This window comes from Echiichthys vipera (assembly GCF_963691815.1).
Source record: "Echiichthys vipera genome assembly, chromosome: 8".
In the NCBI taxonomy this organism is placed as follows: Eukaryota; Metazoa; Chordata; class Actinopteri; order Perciformes; family Trachinidae; genus Echiichthys; species Echiichthys vipera.
In genome coordinates, this window is record NC_139833.1 from 30,383,815 (window position 1) to 30,406,269 (window position 22,455).

A 22,455-nucleotide genomic window follows, 5' to 3' on the forward strand; every position below is an offset into this window, starting at 1 on the left:
ATATTGTTTACAGAAGTAAATACTGTGTAAAATGAGAAATATATAAATGGGCTACAGATCCCCAGTGATGTGCAAGATTTCTACTAGTAGTTTCCTGCATAACAGATCAAAGATGTCAGACAAATATGGTGCTTCTCTTTGCTCCTCACTCTTAAATTACACAAAGCACTGTATTACTGCAGGAAAAGTTGAACCTGAGAAGTGTAAACCCCAGAGCGCGCTCGCTCTCTCTCTCTCTCTCTCTCTCTCTCTCTGTGCGGCTATCATGGGAGTCCTGCATCAATGAAAAAGCAGCAGGAAGATTTGACCTTCTACTGCAGGAGTGTTCCTTAAAAAAATATCCAAGGTGTTTTTCAACAGAGACTAGTGTTAGCATTTACATTTTCTTGATGAGTAGGTTTTGAGAAGAACACCGTTTCAGCTCTGTACCAGATCCGTCACTATGGTAACGGTTATGTTTATGCCATCCCTGCCTGAGGCAAAATTGGAGTCACAGAGCATAATGGGTGGATGTTAATGCACTTGTTGCATGGTTGGGCCAATTTTTTTTAATACTGAGTGCTCACCACTTCACACAACATGAAACACAACAGCTGTACAGAGACCTTGCAGCACATCACCCCTAACCTCATCCACCTCCGCTCTCGGTTAAGTCCCACTTCTCCTCGCCTCCCAGTACATATCAGACCTGCTTCACACCTACACCCCATCCCCGAAGCTCCTGTCCTCAGACACAGGTCTGCTCACTACTCCTCACATCAGCCTGCAAATATTCAGAGACTGAGCCTTCAGTGTGGCAGTCTACACACTCTGGAACTCTCCCCCAACACAAGTCTGTAATACCACATCCATAGACATATCCAAAAAACTGTTCAACACAGGTAAATACTGCTATTCCCTACAAACATTCCCACCACTATGCCATTTATTTATTTTTGTTTAGTTTTATTTTGTTTTTGTTTGTTTGTGGTGTGAGTGTCCTTGGGTCCCCTGGAAGGTGCTATAAAATCAAAGCTATTATTATTATTATTTTTATTATTAATATTATTTTCTATTATTATAATTATTATTATTTTTATAACTAAATAACAGCAGGACAGGAGCTCATATGTTTGAGGACATTTTGGAGGTAAGGTTTTTTGGAGGTTACAATATACAGCACAGCATTTGGACATATAAACTGAAGCTCCAAGGAAGCAAGAACAGGCTTACACATATATAACACTGGACCCAGGCAGGAGAGTCTGAAATGGTTACATACAAGGTAAAGCAGGAAGTGCCAGCTGATGGCGTAGTACTGGACCAGATGGGCTGTGATGTGTGTGGAAGTGTGGGGGGCAAAGGTCACCAGGACATATGTTCCTGTTATTGCAAGGGTGCCACCTATGGAAGAAAGAGAATGGAGAGGTAGTGAGATTGTAGTGAAATGGTTAAGGCTCTAACTCATACTGTATGTGATTGTAGAACTAGCTACAAGAATTGTAACAGGTGCTATATTCTGTACAACTGCAAATACATATGGCTGATTAAAGTGGTTTGAACCGTCACGACAAAAATTTACTTTTATCTTATCATTTCTGGACACCCAATACATGCACATCTATGGGTCTTTGACTGGCAGATAATGAATATTAATCAATATTGATGACGGAGTATTTATACCCGGGCATATGACTGGTTATGTTGTCTCAGAAATAAGGCCAATACTGTGTATTACTGATGCTTTTTATTATACACAAATGAAGATTGAATAGAGCACATGCTTCTTACACGGCAGTATGGCTTTGATTGTATACAGACCCTCTAAAGATCAATCATCAACATTAACACTGATCTTCAATCAAATTTGATTGTTTCAAAATGTTGCACTACGGATGAAGAGTGCCGAACTTTTTTATAATTGAATGGTTTTAAATAAAATATGTAAATAAATAAGAAATATATGCTTCTGGCTACAAGCTGCTTTTCAAGTGTCACATTAATGACTAGCATACACAAAGTATCCCATTGAAAAAGGTCAGGAATTTGTCCAGTCTAGATTTCTGCTAGTGTTGACTTTGGTGATACCATTCAACACATTCCTTAAAGCTGAAGTTGGTAAATTTCTGGAAAAAATATATTGTTTTTTTCATATTTGCTGAAATTCAGAAGGAGCGCATCCCTTACTTAAGATAGGTGTGTAGGAGAGGGAAGTGTAAGTCCCACAAAAAACTTGCAAAAATAGGTTAATAAATACCAAACGTTGCTATTTTTTCAACCATTTTTGCAAGACAGTGTCCCGGAATCAACTTTTTGGGGGTATTTGTTAAAACTATCAGTATATTCTGACAGAACAATGGAACAGGCGATCCGTGAAAAAGTCATGTCTCTTTACCTCTAATTGACTGCTCCTAATGTCATCTGCTAGTTTCAACAACAAATCAGAGCCAAGGAGTCTCTTATGCATTGTCAATAACTGCTCTCTTATGTTTCTGAAAACACTTTATGTGAAAAAAAATATGTAAAACAGTAAAAGAATATTGATTCATATTTGATCCTCGCTGCCTCATTTAACAGTTTGATCAGAGTTCAGAGCAGTCATTGACAATGCATCAGACTTCCGCTCTGATTGGTTGTCAGTCAGACAGTGGATCTAGCAGATGCCATTAGGAGCACACAGAGAGGGCTCTAGGAGCAGACAGGAGCATAAGGTGGAAGTAGAGATATATTTCTTCACATATCTGGTCTAATTTTGCTGTCACACACTAACAGGCCACAGTACGTCAGGCTGAAGGACACCACATCTGACACTGTGGTCAGCAGCACTGGAACCCCTCAGGGCACAGTGCTGGCCCCTCTTCTCTTCACCCTGTACACCTCAGACTTCTGCTACAACTTGGAGCTCGGAGTATCCGGGGTGACAGAGAGGAGGAGTATCAGAGTCTGGAGGAGGACTTTGCTCTCTGGTGCCACACTAATCACCTACAGCTCAACACCTCCAGGAGGGCATATCCAAGAACACCTCCAGACTGGATAAACTGATCAGATGGGCCGGCTCAGTGGTCGGCATGAAACTGGACTCACTGGTGACTGTGGCAGAGAGGTGGACACTAGACAAACTGCTGGACATCGTGGACAATGCCAGCCACTCCCTGCACACCGTCATCAGCAGCCAGGAGGCCTGTTCAGTGGAAGGCTGCGCCTGCCCAAGTTAAGGCCCAAGGGAAGGAGTGGGAGCCACTCACTGTGCAATTAATAATTTACTCTTAAGAAGAAGAAGAAGAAGAAGAAGAATTACTTCATTTATCCCGCAACGGGGTAATTTCATTTTTTCACTCTTATTATTAATCATGTTACACAAACAGGCCCGAAATACACACATGCACAAACAGGACCTATATACATGCAATTAAGGAGAGATGTTAGAGCGCCTTACACACCTGACACTTATCTTCTTTTCTCTGTGCAATAACTTTATCCACCACTTAAGTAGAATAATTTAATCTGGCTGCTCATTTCTGTCATACACAGTCAAACATGTTTGATCTTACACATTTCCTCTACATTTAACTTTGCTGATTTCATTTTACGTGAATTTTATTTGACCTGTATTCTTACATCTACCTCATATATATTTGACTAAGACTTATTGTTTACTGTTTTTTTTAAATATTTTCTGTATTTATTTAACTTATCTGATTTAACTTTCTGTGAATTTTATTTGACCTGTATTCTTACATCTACCTCATATATATTTGACTAAGACTTATTGTTTACTGTTTTTTTATACTTTCTGTATTTATTTAACTAATCTGATTTAACTTTCTGTGAATTTTATTTGACCTGTATTCTTACATCTACCTCATATATATTTGACTAAGACTTTATTGTTTACTGTTTATTGTTTTTTATACTTTCTGTATTTATTAAGCTAAGAGTTTATTGGTTATCCTATACTGTATTTTTTATACCTCCCTGGTGTTTTTTGTAAACTGCTGGAAACTCAATTTCCTTGCAGGAGTCATCCCATAGGGATCAATAAAGAGAAGTCTAGGTATAGTCTAAGTCTAAGATATAGTGACAGTTTCAGCAAATATGATTTTTTCATAGAAATTTACCAACTTCAACTTTTATCACAGTAACATACATTCAATTAGTGGTGATATCACTATATATGTTTTATCCTGAAGACACTGCGTCCCATAGGTATGAATTACCCTTTTTCTTTCTAATAAACCATAATAGCAAACGTGTGTACGTATCTTACCAGCATCCTTCAGTTCAAAATGCATAGTGTTTTTACAGTGCTGTCTGTTTAAAAATATGAATTAAAAATCAATTACCTTGAAAAGACAGTTTGTTATTACATGCTTTATCAAAGAAATCATCATTTTTACGGAGACACTACCACAAGCTAAATGTATTTTTAGTTTCATAATTTTTGTCCTTTACATCTTCCATCTGTTGTTGGTTTGTATAACCCTTTGCAAATTCTCTGTGATTTTGGCCCTTATAAATAAAAGATTCATTCAAATAAATGTTTCCAATGTTCGGCTGAATATTTCAGCCAGCAAAAACAAGACAATACCAAACTGGCAGAAGGGGCTCATGATTTATCCAGGAAACCAACAGTATGCAGGGCTGTGTTGTGCTGGTATACATTTGCAATCTAGCAGTTGTGATGACCTTTATTGTGACAGCCATCTGGGCCGTGTCATTTAGCAGCAGACAGTACAAATTGCTATGACAAACAATAGCTTTTGATAAAACAATATAATAGGATAGATTGAGCATTTTCTTTCCACTGGCAGAAACACACAGCAACTAGACCTTTTAACTAGTGGATAAAATGTTTGATTTCTATCTCAGGCAAACTAAAATATGTTTCCTCTGTCACAGGAGTTTTTACACAGAGATAAACTGTGAAGTCATTTCGATACATCAGAAGTCTAATACCTCTTTCACACCAATGACCAGGGTTAGACTGGGGTTATCTCGCCCATGTTCAATTCTTATTAAGACAGTCAACATGGTTTATACCCTGGTCATGACAATTCAGATAGGACCTGCGTTAAATCCCAAGAGCAATACATATTAATTACCGGGTACACAGCAACCGTGGTAATGTGCCATTCACATTGAAATCAACCCTCGTCCACCCTGTGTCTGACCCACGTCTCGACCTGAGTTGCAAAGCCGAGACTGTCAGTGTGGGTTAATCTTTCAAACACAAAATCAACCCTGGCTGAGTCCTTGGTGTGAAAGGGGTATAACATGATTTTCAAGACACAGCAGCAATCTGAAAGGACAAGTATGTCCTTAGTATCCAGATTCAGCGTTTTCTTACCAACAATGTCAGAGGCGCGCACCGTCTCCTTGAGGAAAACCACAGATATGAGAGCGCTGGCTGGGAAGTGAAAATACATTTCTGTTAGTTTAACCACCTATTATTCATACAACAGTTCCTATTCAGTCTACTAGAATGAATCTGAACTCAGACATAGTTTAACTCACATTTAACACGGTTTAGACACTAAATAATTTGAATTGTAGATTGAAAACAACTTTCTCCCTGTTGTTTATCACAATAACAAAACCATCAATGCTTGTCCCTTGACAATAAAAACCTAATAGATGTTCAGCCAGTTTTTGTAGCCTCATATTTTGGATTGATTGACTCTTTAATGCAACAAGTCAGTTTAATCAGAAGCAAGGTGACTATTGACTTAATAAATTATTGCCAAATTCAAAATGTTGCCAACAAACTGGCTGGATACATGTATACTGTTATTGGATGAGGAGTAATTAGATTTTACTGTGCAGGGTGCAATGTACGAATATCACTGTCATTTCTCTTATATTTTGTATGTACACACACATTACATGCAGTTACATGTGCACACAGGTACTCAGTCATGCATGTGTACACACAATGAGAATACAGTTTAAATGCATGTCTACATAAATAGATACACAAAATACTTGACATGTTTGTATTGATCAGCCTGATAAGATCTGTCAGCGTGCTTAGATAAATGGAACTCATTACGACTTCATAACACCAGCATCAAATTACAGCAAGATGCTATTCCATACCACATATTTCATGAACTCATTCATCAATATCAGTGTCAAAAACTGTGAAGCTGGAAAGCAATCAGTTTCACATGAGCTAAGGCTCAGATTAGTCTTCTTAATGGATATGCACCCAACCGAGGGAGACGAATAAACATAAAGCATTTGGCTGTCACAGAGAAGAATAGTGGGACAGGTGGTTACAGGCAGACACACAGACATGCAGACAAAGAAGCAGATACCCAGATGGATGGCCACACAGGCGGACTAACTGCCCAAGACGGAAAACAAACTAGTAGGAAAGTAGGCTGGCAGGGTGGGGGTATACAGCCTGTCAGTGAGGAGGTCAGTTTACACACTGTGGTTGCCCTGTTGGAGGTCCTCAACATTTAACAACACTACTGCAAACTTGATTTTACATCCCTTTTCTCTCACTATATTGTTATATATTCCTCCAATATTTCAGCAGAGCCAGCCATGGCAGCTGTGTTTGCATGGAAGTTTTGGACAAAACTGCAGTGGGTGTCTGCCAGCCAGCCAGACAGGCGTGCAGGTGATGGCATGCAGACAAACAACAGAATTGAACAGGAAATTGCTGGAAAATACTGAAAACCAGAAAAACAGGTAGTTTGAGTTTGTGTCCAGGCTTTGCCACAACCATAAGGAGATTAGCTGCAGAGCATATCCAGCTCAATATGTCAGAGACACACAGTGTGTCACACACGGGATTACAGTGGTGTTGTGGCATGACAGACAGGTCCTCAATATGGATGTTAAACAGTGACTGTAGAGCACAAGTGCAGTTTTATTAGCAAATGCTTCCACCTGAGGGTCGATTTCAGGCAACGCTAATAAACCGGGGCCATTAATAGCTTTACTATAAACAAAATATAGAAACATTGAAGTTGAATGGAAGCGAAATTTCTCAAGTATACTCAGTATCTGTAACTATAAACAAAATCATGCTGATGGAGCGTCTTTCAGAGGAAACATGTGAAACAAGGCATGGATATGAATGATGCTGCGTGGACATTACTGTCAAATTAGAAGTTTATAAAGAGTCTCGTCGGTATTCTGATCAAACAGTCACTTGTTAAATATTTCATACTTTGATCGTGTTTAAATATACATTAAGGATCTCTTTGCCACTGGGACCAGCTGGATCTAACAAGTAACCATAGCAACCCTGCAAAAAGTGAGATTCACAAGGCTTGATAAAATGAGAAATGTGGTAACCTCTGGGGTACACAGTTCTGTCACTGTTCCTGTGTGTTTATGGGTGTGTGTGTGCGTGAGGCATCAGATCAGTACTGTCCCTCTTCACGCTCTCTCTCTGGTTTGTAGTAATGGGAACCTCGCTGGGGGAAGACACACAATGTCAACATTCTTTTACCACACAGATCTGACATGAACGGATGAAAGCAGCAAAAGTTGAGCTGTCATCTCCCAGGGCAGCTCAAATAAAAGAACTGTGGCCACATGCCACACATTGTACACCAGAGATCAAAACTAGAGAACAAATTACTAACACTTGATTTTTTCTGAAATATTGTTATTTTTTACTGTTCAGAATGTGATAGAAAATATGAGCCTCGGCTACACATCTGCTGGCTTTTATTAGTAATAGTCTTACTGTTATTCCTGATGGTGCTGAGGATGCTTCCTAATACTTGGAAGTATTTTTTTTCTCTTTAATTGCTTTATTTATTTTTATGATTATTTACGATATGATGATATAAGTCGCAGTTTTTTTCATAGTTTGGCCGGGGGTGCGACTTATACTCTTGAGCGACTTATGTGTGAAATTATTAACACATTACCGTACAATATCAAATAATAGCCCGGGCTATTATTTATGTCAGTCACGTAAGAGACTAGGCGTATATCAGCAATCGTCACACACACACGTCAACCAATCAAAATTCGGTGGGGGCGGGTCATGGCAGAAGTGCATTGTGAAAAAAAAGATGCTACCTGCTGCTTGGAGTTGGCGGAGGTGTTCAGAAGGGACACAGAGGAAGAAGAGTTCAGTGGATTTAGTGATTACGAGTGACAGTGTTTGGTAAACGTAGAGCATGTTCTATATGTTATAGTTCTGTGAATGACTCTTACCGTAATATGTTACGTTAACATACCAGGCACGTTCTCAGTTTGTTGTTTATGAGTGATATAACGTACACTTATTCAGCCTGTTGTTCTCTATTCTAGTTTTAGTTTAAATTGCCTTTCAAGATGAAATGTCGTTTCTTGGTGTTGGATTTTATCAAATAAATTTCCCCAAAAAATGAGACTTATACTCTAGTGCGACTTATATATGTTTTTTTCCTTCTTTATTCTGCATTTTCGGCTGGTGAGACTTATACTCCGGAGCGACTTACCTTAATTATCTACTTATGTAATATGTTATTTAATTACGTAGTTGTTTACTGTGACTACGTCTGGTATGGGTTGTTGGGAGGGATAGTGGGAGTTATGGTGGGGTTTTTTGTTCTTTTTTTAACTTTAAAGCAGACGCTCTGATGCAGTATCCAACTGTTTTTTTTGTCTTTAATTTATAAAGACATTTGGACAACAGTAACCTTTGTGTCAGAAGAGAAGATTTCCACAATGTTTTATTCTGTAGGATTCAAAAATGAACAGGAAGTGTAGAGGCCACAGCTTTGAATGACTTCAGCACATCTGCACCCACAGGACATCACTAGTTTCTCACACTGCTCTGGTTTGATCTTGGTCCATTCTGACTGAGGCTCTTCCACAGTTCAGTAACTAGAGTGGGTTTCTTAGACTTTACCTTGTCACCAAGAATTTTCCAGAGATTCTCTATGGGGTTTAGATCTGGACTTTTAAAAATAAGAAAATGTTTTAACCAAATTTTAATTTCTTTAGACACTTTGGTTTCAGTCTTTCCCAGTCCAACACAGAACATAATGTTTTCAAGCCGACCTAAATAAATTGAACTTCAGTAATGGCATATCATGGTTTGGGGGATGTTTTCTGCAGCAGGAGTTGGGCCTCTTGTACAGCTACAAGGCAGGGTGAGTGCAGACGTTTATGTGAACCTCCTTCAGCAACATGCAACACCTTCACTGTTACTGTTTCCCAATCATCTGCAATCAGCAACAATGTCCCCTGTCACATGTCCAAAACAGGTGAAGCAGTTCCTTGAAGCTGAGAACACTGAAACAATCAAAAGGCCAGAACAGAGTCCAGATCTAAACCCCATAGAGAATCTCTGGAAAATCCTTGGTGACAAAGTAATGTGTAAGAAACCCACTCCAGTTAGTGAACTGTGGAAGAGACTGAGTCAGAATGGACCAAGATCAAACCAGAGCAGTGTGAGAAACTAGTGATGTCCTGTGGGTGCAGATGTGCTGAAGTCATTCAAAGCTGTGGCCTCTACACTTCCTGTTCATTTTTGAATCCTACAGAAGAAAACATTGTTGAAATCTTCTCTTCTGACACAGTGAACACTGTTCTCTCATTTTAATCGCTGTTTTTTTATTTGTTTTTACAAAATAGTACAGCAATGGTATAGCCACAGCGGAAATTCTATCAAATTCTCAACAATAAAAAAATAACAATATTTCAGAATAAATCAAGCATTAATAATTTGTTTTCCAATTTTGATCTTTGGTGTATATTCACTATGTCAATATTTTGAAAGCTCTCTCTTCAAATTCTTGAACAATAGACGACTGTTTTGAGTTTTTAAATGTAACATTAAATATTAATACATCAAAAAGTTCTAGTTCTGAGCCTGGGTGACCAAACTTTGTGAAAAAGCCTTTACAACCATGGTGTAAACGGGATTTTTTCATACGTTGCCAATTTACATTTCTCAGTTAAAGCCAAAGACCTATTCAAATGGATAATAACAGACTGTTCACACTGATAACAACACATCATTGGTACAGTGCTGCAGGTCTGACATCTGTCAACAATGCTGATGCAGTGTGCGAATCAGGTTTCTGTTTATTCCCACCATTCCTCCCTCTCTCCTCTTATGCATGTGATGACATGGTATCTGATGGGGAGAGCTGATGCTCTGCTCCATACCACAGCATCTGGGATGATGCTGTCATTCCTAATAGAGACTGGTAGGCTCTGTGAATGGAGACAGTAGTAATTGCTCTCCATGGAGCGTCGGGGTGCCAGTGTGACATGCAGGGACAGGCGGATGACAGCATTTTCCTCCTCTGCCTCTGCTTTCCACTCTGTATATAACTCTGCCTGTTGTCTTATTTCATCGATATCCTTATTTTCTCCTCTACTCTCCTTTCCCTTCCTTTCACCTCCCCATCTTCTCCTCTCTATCCACCCAACCACTTTCCCCTTCTTGTTTATTCACCCAAGGCCTTCAGTTGTCTGCCCCCTCCCTCTGAGCCTTCACACAGCTGTTAGAAAACAGGCACAACATCGTTGCAGGAGGGGCGTGTGTTTGCCCAAGAAGCATCTCTAGTTGAAAGAAATCCGCTAGACCTGGGTGTTTTTACAAACACACAGTTGTGTTTGCTCATTTGCGTGCAGTACAAGTCAGCGTGAGTTGAGAATGGAGTCATGATGGCAGACAGCAACCTGCACATTTTCCCCTTGGCTCGACTTGTTAGCTCTGAGGAGGACAGACTGTGTCACAGCTGCAGACATCTTCCTCTCCTTTCACCTCTTCATCTCTCCCTTCGTTAATTCTTCAAGACGCTCCTTCAAGACACACTTCAGCTGCGTATTATTCATGCACACTCCAATGCAACAGTGTCTAGCAATTAGTGGCTTTTGTTGGGATAATAACAATGATAGTAAAATGGAAATGTGCACAGTAATTGTGAATATTGTGGCATTAAAGACAGTCATCAGGTCAGCTTTTCACACACAGTCACAGCATTGAGAGGTTTGTGCTCACTGAAGCAAGTAACACCATGCAAAACTACAATGAACAAGAGGTGCAGACTTCTTAACAAGATTTGTGGTTTCGTTCAGTGCTTTATTCAAACCATTCATCCATTTGTGAGACATAACTATAGGAAAATCGTTTGAAGTGCTGGGGTAATAGCTGTCATCTATATCCATGACTCATCACCTCCTCCAGTGCAGTGAGTGATGGGATGCGGGAGGTACGAAGTGAACCTGCTCAATATTTAACCTGCATTTATAGGGTTTGCTCTGAGCAGCTGCTAGCTGTAGCAACCAGGACGGCTTTGTTTTGATTGGCTAATGAATCCCGCTTATTCATGACAGCTTCAGTTCACACAGCGTGCTGTAAAAATGATCTTTTCTGGAGTGAGCTGTTGAATTTATGTCAGAAGTATTTGGACTTGAAATCACCCATGAAATTTGAAAGGTGGAAATTAATCTTCCACGGCCAGAGCTCCATATAGAATATAGTAGGAATTGTAAAAAAATACCTACACACTGACCGACTGTATAAGGTTGTGAAGCAACAGTTGGAAGTTTCTGTGCATCAGAGACTCCACAAGACCTATCAGCCTCGCCAGCAAAGGTAGATGTGCAGTCGTGATGCACAGGATGGAAATAGCACTGCTACTGTGAATACAGAACTAAATGAGTTCATTTTAATGTCCTGTTATTTGAACAAGGTGCTTTTAGGATTTGTTTTGTCCATCTACAGTATACCAGGAGATTCACTCATATTTAAAACATAAGAGTACCACCAAAAATGACAGAGGCATTGCTTCCGTTTCAAGCTTTTGGTTGTCTTGAGATGGGGATCTTCAATTTCAAGACTCAAGATGAACCTTCCAGCGCACCTGCGTCCGAGATGATGGAATGTGCAAATATTTCCTTTGAAAAAAGCTTTTGGTCGTCAACACTTCACCATGAAAACACCTTCAGTTCAACTGAAGCTTTTAGACCTCTGCTCTCAGGGAAGAGTTATATTTGCTAAAGACCTAAGATGTCCCAGTATTTACTTCAGTCAATCACGTCTGTGTTTTTGTACGGCATACTGTCCACAGATCAGTGGTTACCACCACGCGGACTCTTCCAAGAGGCTGTGAGATAAATATGAGAGGCTGTGAGATGAACAAAACAGTGGAATTTTATGTATTTAGATGTTTATCTTATCTTTGCCTTTGTACATTTGTGAATTGCTGAAAATGTTTACACTTTAAAAAGCATTGTACTCAACATTCAGAACATTAATATAGCAGCAAAGAACTATTCTCTATGTAAAGCCATAGTGGGGTAATGGCGTCCTGAGCAAAGAATTTCCCTCTGTGTGTGTTGGAATCTAGGTTTCTCTGTTGTGTGTGGTGACTGTCTGGTCCATGTGGCTGTGACAAAACCTCTGTATTTTACGTATTGGAGAAGGGTCCCAGAGAGCCGTGTGGAGGCATTCCTAGTCCACCCCCCCCCCCGCCCCCCCCCCAGTAAGGCCTCCAAAAATATTCATACAAAACAGGGAACCCTAATCTGTCTTTGGACAGTCTGGTAGACATATTCAATGGGTCACAAGTACACGGTCCAGAAATCTGATTCCACATGACATTTCATAATATTTCAAATTTTGGAATTGTAATATCTGTACTGTACTGTACTATAGCTCCCATTCTGTATTCATAATGCATTTGAGTGAGTTCTTTTCAAATGTCACACACAAAAATAAAACCTGTCAGACTTCAGCATGGCAGTGCTTCCTGTTTTTCCCAGAGGAAGCAACCTTTCCTCCTGCGTTCATGCATGGATAATGTATGAGGAGAAAAAAGGTCGCACTTACCTATGACAGACACACAGCCCAGCGGGGCTATGAGTGATGCTGGGGCAAAGCCGTAGGCAGCAAAGTTTCCCAGCTCCCCGACACCCATGAGAGCCACACCGCACCACCACATCACAGAGGTGTAGTAGGGCTTCGAGCCACGCTGAGCCTGACGGACGTGGGCATATTTCTGTCAGGAAGAGAGGGTATAGGAGCCAGAGGCATCAGTCAGATTTAATAACTGGAGAGCTGCACAAGACAAACTTTACAGCCTTACACAGCCAAATATATAACACTTCAAACCCAAGGTGCAATTTAAGAGATAATACAGCATTACAGAGGCTGTCAAACAACTCTAAACACACCAAAATAACACTGTCTGCTGATTAGCATTTCATCTCAGAAGAGGAACTAGACCAATTAAGCAAATCAACGAGGTGGAAAGCTGTACAAGGCAAACGCAAATGTATACTTCAAAATCATTAACTATTCTATCTTTGTAAGCCTATATGCCTTATAAACAATAATTAAAAGCCTTTCAGCTATTTTTTACATTTAGTTGAAGCTGTTAGGCCACTAATCTGTTTTACACACCCTGCTTGCCACTGCTACAAACCCCTCAGTTTCTGCACCTGCATCAAAAGAGTGCTAAACAGAGCGCAAACATTGCTTGACAAATGTATTGTTAATCACAATATTAAAATGAAATGGATGTTAAAACATTCACTTCTAATAATAATAATTCAAAAAGGCTTCATAGACAAAGTCAGTGCCTACGAACGTGACACCAAGAACAGACAAGAGTCTGCTAAAGAGAGCAAACTATCAGGAGAAAGGTAGTGTAAAAGTGTTGAGATTATAAAATTAGTATTTACAGGCATTAAGTGACGGTTATTAAGTGTTCGAAGTTGTCTGCTGTGCAGCTGGATTCCAGCACTTCCTACCTGTATGTTGAGTGAAATGCTGATGAGGACATTCCCACATATGGAGATTAAGATTCCCAGGAGATATGTCTGTGGGAACAAACAGTAAACAGGCACAAGATAAGGTGTCGCTCACACAATAACTCCAAACACCCTGTAATACTTCATGCAAGTCTTCCCTCAAGCTGCCACATCTGTCATTTCCATGACAACCACAGATACTGTTGTTCCATTGGTGCACTATTCAAAGGCACTAGTGTGCATGTGTGTGTGCTCCTGTGGAACAGAGGCATCTGGGCTTCATGATTTCAAACTTTAAATTCTCTTACATACTAAAATGCCATAAAAGGCAGGAATGTACCCGCACATTCAAAAACACAAACACTCTCTTGGCCTCTTATCTCACCCATGATATTTAACCCCTCACACAGGGTGGATGCAGGTTGGTACACACCTTTTTAAGTTAAGTTCCCACTACAAGGCTTTCAAAGTCATCAGTCTGCTGTACTATTCACACGACACTTGCCTACTAGCTGAAACCTGTTCTCATCCCAACTGGTCACATAGGCCCTATGGCCGTTTTGATAGGACCCTTTTGTGTCACTTGTCTGAAACTTGCACTGGGTAGCCCAACTGTGACGCTACACCACAGTGGCTGTTTTTAACAGGGGGAACACATGCTTAACGCTGTCAATTCAAACTAAACCGGAGCACTTGCACTGATATCGTATACCGCCACGGAGGGGTTTACAGTACAAAGCATGGTGTGTTTTAAACTGAGGTGCCAAATCAACAAAATGACAGCCATGGTATACTGATTGCACAATGATAAAACGTCACAATGATAATGCTAAGATGCGGATGGTTTGCAGTTAAATGTTGATCATGTTCACCATCTTAGTACAGCATGTTAGCATTATTTTACTGGTACTTGATTAGAAACCAAAGTGGACAAATTACAATTTTTGACCTTACGATGATGCTACATGGAAAGGTATTAGATCACAAAATTCAGTAGGATTTAATTCTCTGGAGATGAATGTCTGTATAAAGTTTCATTGCAGGTAATCCAATAGCTCTTAAAATATTTCAATCCGAACCAAAGTGATGGACCACCACAGTGAGCATAGAGCCCCACTGCTTGCATGGCTAAGCATGGCTAAAATGGCTAAAAGCATGTAAAGCTCTTGAGAAATGATTCCTTCCAAAAATGCCTTGTATTATGAGATTCTTGGGAAATATGGGCATGTTTTTGTAGCCAACTCTCAGCAGGAATGCATAGTTGTTGTTTAAGTGATGGCAGGAGAAACAGCCCCCCCATAAGCTTGGAAAATTATTGCCAAGAGGAAATTAAATTTTAGGTCTTAAACATACCGGTGGCTGTGGGTGGACAAAGTTTACAAAGAAATTAAAGCATGCAGTGGGGGTGGAATGTGAATGATGAAAACTCAAAGAAAGAAACTCAATCGCTGTAGAAGAAGTAACAGCAGCCAAGTATTTATCTCTTGAAGGAGCATTATAATAGAGAGGGAGGAGGGGGTATACAGTGATGGGGATTAAAACAACAGAACAAGAGGCGGAGGAGCTGCAAAATGAGAAGGAGGGAGAACGGTGTGTTATGGAAAGGATGGGGAAAAGGACAGTATTTGCATTTGTATACCTCCGCAAACCATTCATTTTGCAGTTTACACCCATCCCTATCCAGACTCACATCATATATGAAGTGAAGACTTTGAAGGAAATTAATAAAAAGGTATTACATGTGTATAAGTATATATAAGCATGGGTGCTTCAAACACATCTTCAACCCAGCAGCACAGAAGATTTCTACAATCAGCACAGTTTCAAGATTAGGGACACAGATTCAGTATCAGACCAAATAACGGACAGAAACATTGTGATATCACGATGAAGTTGATCTTTGACATTTTAAATATAAAATGCCATAATTTCTAACTATGAATCCAGAGTTCTCAGTCCGGGTCTCTCAGTGATAAGAAAGCCAGCTTTTCTGCGACAATCAGGACTACTTTCTCTCCCTCTGAAAAGTCCCCCTCAAGCAGGAGTCTCTTCTGGTGACAGGTGCAGGCGGCAGAAATTCAGTGGTTCTTACAGATAAATACTGTAATAGTTTTAAAGTAATGGATTATTTATTTGAAAATAAATAATCTGATTACTTGAATTTCAAAATTAAGTACGCAGTAGTACCTTCTTGAAATGATGAGACAGTGCTAGCCAAGCTTGTTTACATGCAGTTTGATAAACAGATTATATTCGGGTTAAGGCAATACCCTGGTTTCTCAAACGCCATATAAACACCGTACCCCAGTTGAAAGTTAACAGGCCGAGATAACTCCTTTAGGTACCAGAGTATTCATGCATGTATACAACTTAACCAGTGTGAGATCGGCAGTTATGACCTACGCATGCTCCGTAGGTTATAACTGCCCCTCCCCACTCCGCTGCAACATTTTATTTTATTTTTAAAGATTATTTTTTTGGCAGATTTCAAATATTTTATTATATAGGACAGACAGGAAACAGGGTGAGAGAGAGAGAGGGGGAGACATGCAAAATTATTTTATGTAAAATTATATAAATATTTTTTTGCAAATTTTTTTCAAAAATCCAATTAATCAATGGAATAATCGGTCGAAAATGAAAATGTTACAAAAAACAGTGCATGTCCAGCACACACAAACATATAAACTCTCTCAAACACTCAATGGCAACTACAGCGATCACTTTGCACGGACTCGTTGATATGAAAGGCACCATGAGTCGTGTATGGAAGTACTTCTATGAGGCAGATGACCCTGGCGTTATCATCAATCCGCAGAAGCCACGATGCAAACGATACTACCATGGTCTTCAGACCAAGGGAGGCAATACTTTTATTTTAGCAATCACCATAACAACAAGCAACGTTAATAACATGACTGACACATTTCCTGAAAGAAAAACTAAAAAGACAAACCAGGTAACGTTATGTTTAACATTGTAATGAAAAACTAAACAAGAAAACTTTCACGAGGACAGCTACAGTACAGTGACTAATTCAAGGTGATTTTTCATTCATATATATGAACAACATCCAAACGTTTTAACAAGACAACATTTTCTTTTTTTTATCTGCCAGACTGAAATACACGTTACATGATGTTTAGATAGCTCGTAGACACATCTGTTGCAATAATGCCTTATGTTATGGAGCATACGGGCTGTAGGTTTAACATTAGCCTGTACCTCGTAGTAATGCAGCCTCGACTAATCAGTTAGCACGCCTCTTTATATTTCAGTCGGTCTGATCAAGTAAACACTTTTGCAAATTTCTATAAAAATGACTGCATTTAGTAATTAGGTGTGTGTGTGTGTGTGTGTGTGTGCACTTGGTTTGCTGGTGCCAATGTGTGCATTCTTTGGAATGTATGAATCTTGTTGTTGCATGACGACCATAGTTGTACTGTGTTCTGTTATGTTATATTCTGTATGTCTGTTATAGAAATTGCATTTTAATATTTTGCAAATTTGCTAATAAAGAAGTTCAGGTTTAAGTAAATTAGTAGAAAATCCTTTTTTTTTTCGTTTTTTACCATGGTATCAAATTGGCATAGAGAATTGTGTAATTTCACTGGTATAGGCCCCAACTACTGGATTTTTGGAATTGTGACATCAGGTCGACAGGAATCACTCCTGTAATTCTTCCCCGTCATCCTGGCTCCTGTATACAGGGAAACGGTCATAACCCGGTTATTCACTTAAGTGGGTGGGACCATACCCAGGTAAACACACTGACTTAGCTGCTGTGCCACCCAGTAACCTTGACCTTTGATCTCCAAAATCTAATCAGTTCATCCTTGAGTACAAGTGGAGGTTTGTTCCAAATTTGAAGAAATTCTCTTCTGGGGTTCCTGAGCTATTGTGTTCACAACGAAGGACACAAACAGACAACCAGAAGGACCTCTGGTTACGGCTGTTTCCAGCGTTGAGGCATAAACATAGTGCGAGAGGAGACAGAGTGAATGCTCAGGTTCAGTGGTTAATTTCAGCCAGATAAGACGGGCAGTGGGTTATTGTCATTATAGCCATCTGATATCGTTGACAATGAGATAACAGCACTGTGGTCAAAGGATACCACATGGAGTGTAAATTTATCCCTCTGGTCTCCAAACACAACAGCTGATCACTAACACACAATTCAGAGGTCATCCAGCGCTCTGTCATTGCACATTATTAGACGTCCTCAGTAAAAATATGAGACGTCTCTTTGCACAACTTCGCGAGGAGCTGTCATTCTTAAATACTACCATGTTCACAATGACAATGCTAACATGCTGATGCTTAGCAGCTAATGTTTTCCATGTTCAACATCTTAGTTGAGCATGGCATGATGCTAACATTTCTTAATCAGGACTATGCACAAAATACAGCTGTGGCTGATGGGAATGTTGTCAGATTTTAAGGTAATGGTCATAAACTAAAGTCCTGGATTATTGACTAATCACCAAAAGTATTGCTAATCATCTAGAAGGGTGCATGAATGTGTGTTCTGAAATCCATCCAATAGTCGTTAAGGTTCATTCAAAAGCACAGATTTCAGTCTCATGGTGGTGCTAGAGGAACAGGGACAACCAGTAGATTCATCCTCTGCGGATCATTAATGTCCAAAACAATAATGCCATCCTTAGAACTATCATGGCTACCGTGGCTTAAAATTTGTGCCACCACATAACAATCGAAATAAAACAAAAATACAAAATTATTAATTTCTTCCAACATTAAATAAAACCTAAGGTGGGTGGGGAGGGTTACCCAATATTCTGTTTTCCAATATTGTCCATCAATACTATCATTGCAAGACCCGCATTTGCATTCTCGTTTGGAGTTTAATTAGGGTCTACAGTAATTTGCAATCTTCTGTCTACATTTCTAAACACCAGAGACCATCTTGGGATGGGATTTTACCAATGCCAAATCAGCCCAGGGGCATAAAGCAGTGGGACAATGGCCCTTTCCATACTTTCTACCCCCCTATTTCCAGCGCTTTTGTTCAGACCATACCCATCTTTGAACTTGACCTGCATTTTGATGTCGACTACACACCTGATAAGTTTTGTGACTTTATCTTGTATGGTTATGATGCTATCACAGTGACAAAATCTGTCCACAAGTCATATTTGCATCTTAATGACAACCGTTTTCTTTGTTTTATTCAACGTTTGTGTTTTACCACTATACAAAAAATGATTTTGTTTGCTTTTAATTGTCTCCACATGACAGACTGTAAGCACATGCCTGCAAAGCCTATACTGATTATCAATAGTAAAATATCGCTGATAAATATTGCAAATAGAAAGTAGACTTCTTCCACTTGATTTTTCATATTTAAAACAAAACTTGCAGTCTTAGGCCTTGTGGCGTTTTTTTCCAGGATGAGGTGTCATAATATTCAAGGTAGAGCTGTTGTGGTGTTAACAAACACTGCAATATGTTATAATGGACAGTGCTGTTAGTTATATTTGGACAAAACCTTGCACCTACTTTATTTTGCTATTTGTAAGCTTACCAACTTCAGATATGTCACATGTAGATGGAAATATCACATCAACTGTTGTCCCCCATGTGCCCCCTACCTGAAATTAATCTGGATCCCCCCTGATGTCTGGTTCATTTTAAATTCAAAGCCATCACTAAACACCTTGATTTCACAGTCTGACTCTATCTTCTCTTCACCCTCTGCTCACCTTGACACCAAGTCTGATGAGCCCACTGACCTGTAACACACCAGAGGTAAATATGTTTTTGACTTCAATGTGTGTGTGTGTGTGTGTGTGTGTGTGTGTGTGTGTGTGTGTGTGTGTGTGTGTGTGTGTGTGTGTGTGTGTGTGTTTGTGAAATATGTGTTTGATATATATGTGTGATGCTTGCAGTGTATCATAGAGGTGAACAGGATATAGAAGGAGAAGGAGGTGGAGAGCAGAAAGGAGGCCCGATGATGAGATTCCTAGGGGACTGATATCACATCAAGGAAAAAAGTGTGTGTGTTTGTGTGCAATCATAGACAACATCCTCCAATTTTTGAAGCAGGCAGACAGAGAGAGGGTGTGGTGAGCCACCTGTACTGTACGAGAGAATAATACGGCTCTGTGGTACTGATCAGACACATGGCGTCATCTATCAGTCCAGCTGTGCTCTGTTCACTAAACCAAGATCAATAACCTTGTCAAGCTTTACAGGACAGTGCGTAAGTGGCCTGCTGCTTTGCTGTTCCTGAGAGACTGCCGGTAATACTGAGAGGAGCCGGGGGCAGAGGTGTTGTGTGTGTCTGTGTGAGGAGAAACCGAATTTAAAGAGTACAAAGTGGTGGATATACAGCCTGAAGACAGTATATTCGACAAACTTCACACAGGAGATGGAGCAATTTGACATGTTAGGAGGATTCATCTCACCTTTCTATGGATACATTCATGTTAGATTAAGCTCGCCAGCAAGTGCATTCAATTTAATTACAGTCAATGATTCTTTTTGTTTGTTTGTTGCCTCTGTGTTGCTGGGTGAGAGAGCACATGCTTTTGCAGTATGGGTGGTCACAGCAGGAACCAAGCACGTCACCAAGACAGCAGGAGTCTGTCTGTGAGGCAGGGACTCACCAAGGTGGCCCCACAGAGTAACGGACGCCTGTAGCTTTTGCAGTGTGTCCTGCACAGTTGCACTTGGCACTAGTCCTGTGCCCTCATCGACTACTTTTCAGCCGATTCAGCATGCTAAATTAGAGCCAGCAGAGGTTGTTGGTGAGAGAAATAACTTGTTATATCAGGTAAGATGATATTGAAGCTATTGAGTACTTAAGCAGAAACGTTTCGTAATTGTTTTTGTTGTTGCTCCCTTGCGCATGGTAAATATAACTTGTTCTTTTAACACTGAGATGTGTTGTTAATATGCTAAAAGGTGTCTTTTTAAAATATTTTTCCTTTATTGATAATAGCTCAAGAACGACAGGAAAGGGGGGAGAGGGGACATGCAGCAATGACTCAGCCTTTGTATATGGAGTACACAATCTACCAGTTGGCACGCCAGCTAACGAGCATCTTGAGCCATTCTGTTGGAGGACTGAACCTGCCAAAATCAAAAATAAATAAATGGCTTGATAAATGGATATGCCATTAAAGGTACCACAAATAATATTAAAAATAGATGTAGGCATTCATCATTAAAATGTGATATGAATCGATTTTTGTTTCAATGACCCTATTACCCTTTTTAAAATTCCCCTCTATTTGCTTTCCTAATTCTTTTTTAAAACTTCTTTTTATTCAATACCATTTATATTTGAAGCTTAGCTGCTTCCCAGTTTACAATTCATGAAAAAAGAGTTTGCAGTAAAAACTCCAAACTAAACAGACAAAAGGAAAAACTCTCTTTTCGTCACAACGGTGTGGTAAAGCTACTGAAATACCACCCCTGGCTGAACCCATCGTCCCTTCACTAGTTAACAAGATCCCAAGGAACTCCTTCACATGGGGTAAGGACTGATTCCCTACCTGGAGTAAGCAATCCACCGGTTTCCTGCTGAGAGCCATGGCCTCAGATTTAGAGGTGCTGATCCTCATCCCAGCCGTTTCACACTCGGCTGCGAACCGGTCCAGTGAGTGCTGAAGGTCACTGACCGACCATGCCATCAGGACCACATCATCTGCAAAAAGCAGAGATGAGATCCTCAGCCCACCGAACTACATTCCCTCCCCACCACGACTACGCCTCAATATCACAAACAGGATTGGTGACAAAGCGCAACCCTGGCGGAGGCCAATCCAGATCCAGATCCACAAAGCACATGTAGACTGGATGGGCATACTCCCCAAAGTCCTCCTTCTACCGCCCGATTACCTCATTAGTTGAGGTCGCTAGCATCCCGTCCTTACTGTAAACAGCTTGGATGGTGGCGAATGGTTTTCCAGAAGCACCGTCGCAGCTTCAGCAATGGAAGCTTTGAATATTGCCCACTCCGGTTCAATGCCCCTGACCTCCACAGGGATGTCAGAAAAGATCTCTTGGAAAGGTGCCTCCTCCAAACATTCCCAGTACACGCACTACCTCTTTGGGCCTGCCCAGTCCATCGAGAATTTCCCCCATCCTGTGACTCAACTCATTACCAGATGGTGATCAGTTGACAGCTCTGCCCCTCTCTTCACCCCAGTGTCCAAAACATACGGCCTCAGATCAGATGTTACGATTACAAAATTGATCATCGACCTTTGGCCTAGGGTGCTCTGATACCACCTACACTTATGAGCATCCTTATGTTTGACCATGGTGTTTGTTATAGACAATCTGTGACTAGCATGGAAGTCTAATAACAGACGACTGCTTTGATTTAGATCAGGTTCTTCCCAATCACGAGTTGAAGTCTCCAGCAGAACTGGGAGAGAGAGAGAGAGAGAGAGAGAGAGAGAGAGAGAGAGAGAGAGAGAGAGAGAGAGAGAGAGAGAGAGAGAGAGAGGAGAGAGAGAGAAAACATGGCAACCAAAAGAAAACAGAACATGTGGTAACTGTTTGACAGAGATGCCTTTTCTCCTATAATATACAAAATGTAATGACATAAGAACTCCTGGGAGAACGAGCACATTTAGCTGCCCGTATATATTGACATGCCACAACCTGAGAGACAGTGGGTGATCACGCACGTGCACAAGCACAAGCACAAGCACACGCACACGCACACGCACACGCACACGCACACGCATTCCCTTTTTATTATTTTTTTATTAT

General features: G+C 40.3%; 1 protein-coding gene across 2 annotated transcripts in view; it reads right to left on the bottom strand.

The window, feature by feature from the left end:
- Positions 1-22,455, bottom strand: part of nipal2 (NIPA like domain containing 2) — a 41,340-nt gene that overhangs the window by 10,570 nt on the left and 8,315 nt on the right. Inside the window, exons 2-5 of one of the 2 annotated variants that reach the window (XM_083918777.1) lie at positions 13,708-13,776; positions 12,785-12,953; positions 5,327-5,386; positions 1,262-1,383 (exon numbers count right to left, since the gene is read on the bottom strand). In XM_083918777.1, the coding sequence (XP_083774903.1) occupies positions 1,262-1,383; positions 5,327-5,386; positions 12,785-12,953; positions 13,708-13,776 (420 nt within the window). The remainder of the gene's footprint in view (positions 1-1,261; positions 1,384-5,326; positions 5,387-12,784; positions 12,954-13,707; positions 13,777-22,455) is intronic. The other variant, XM_083918778.1, reaches the window with a different exon arrangement.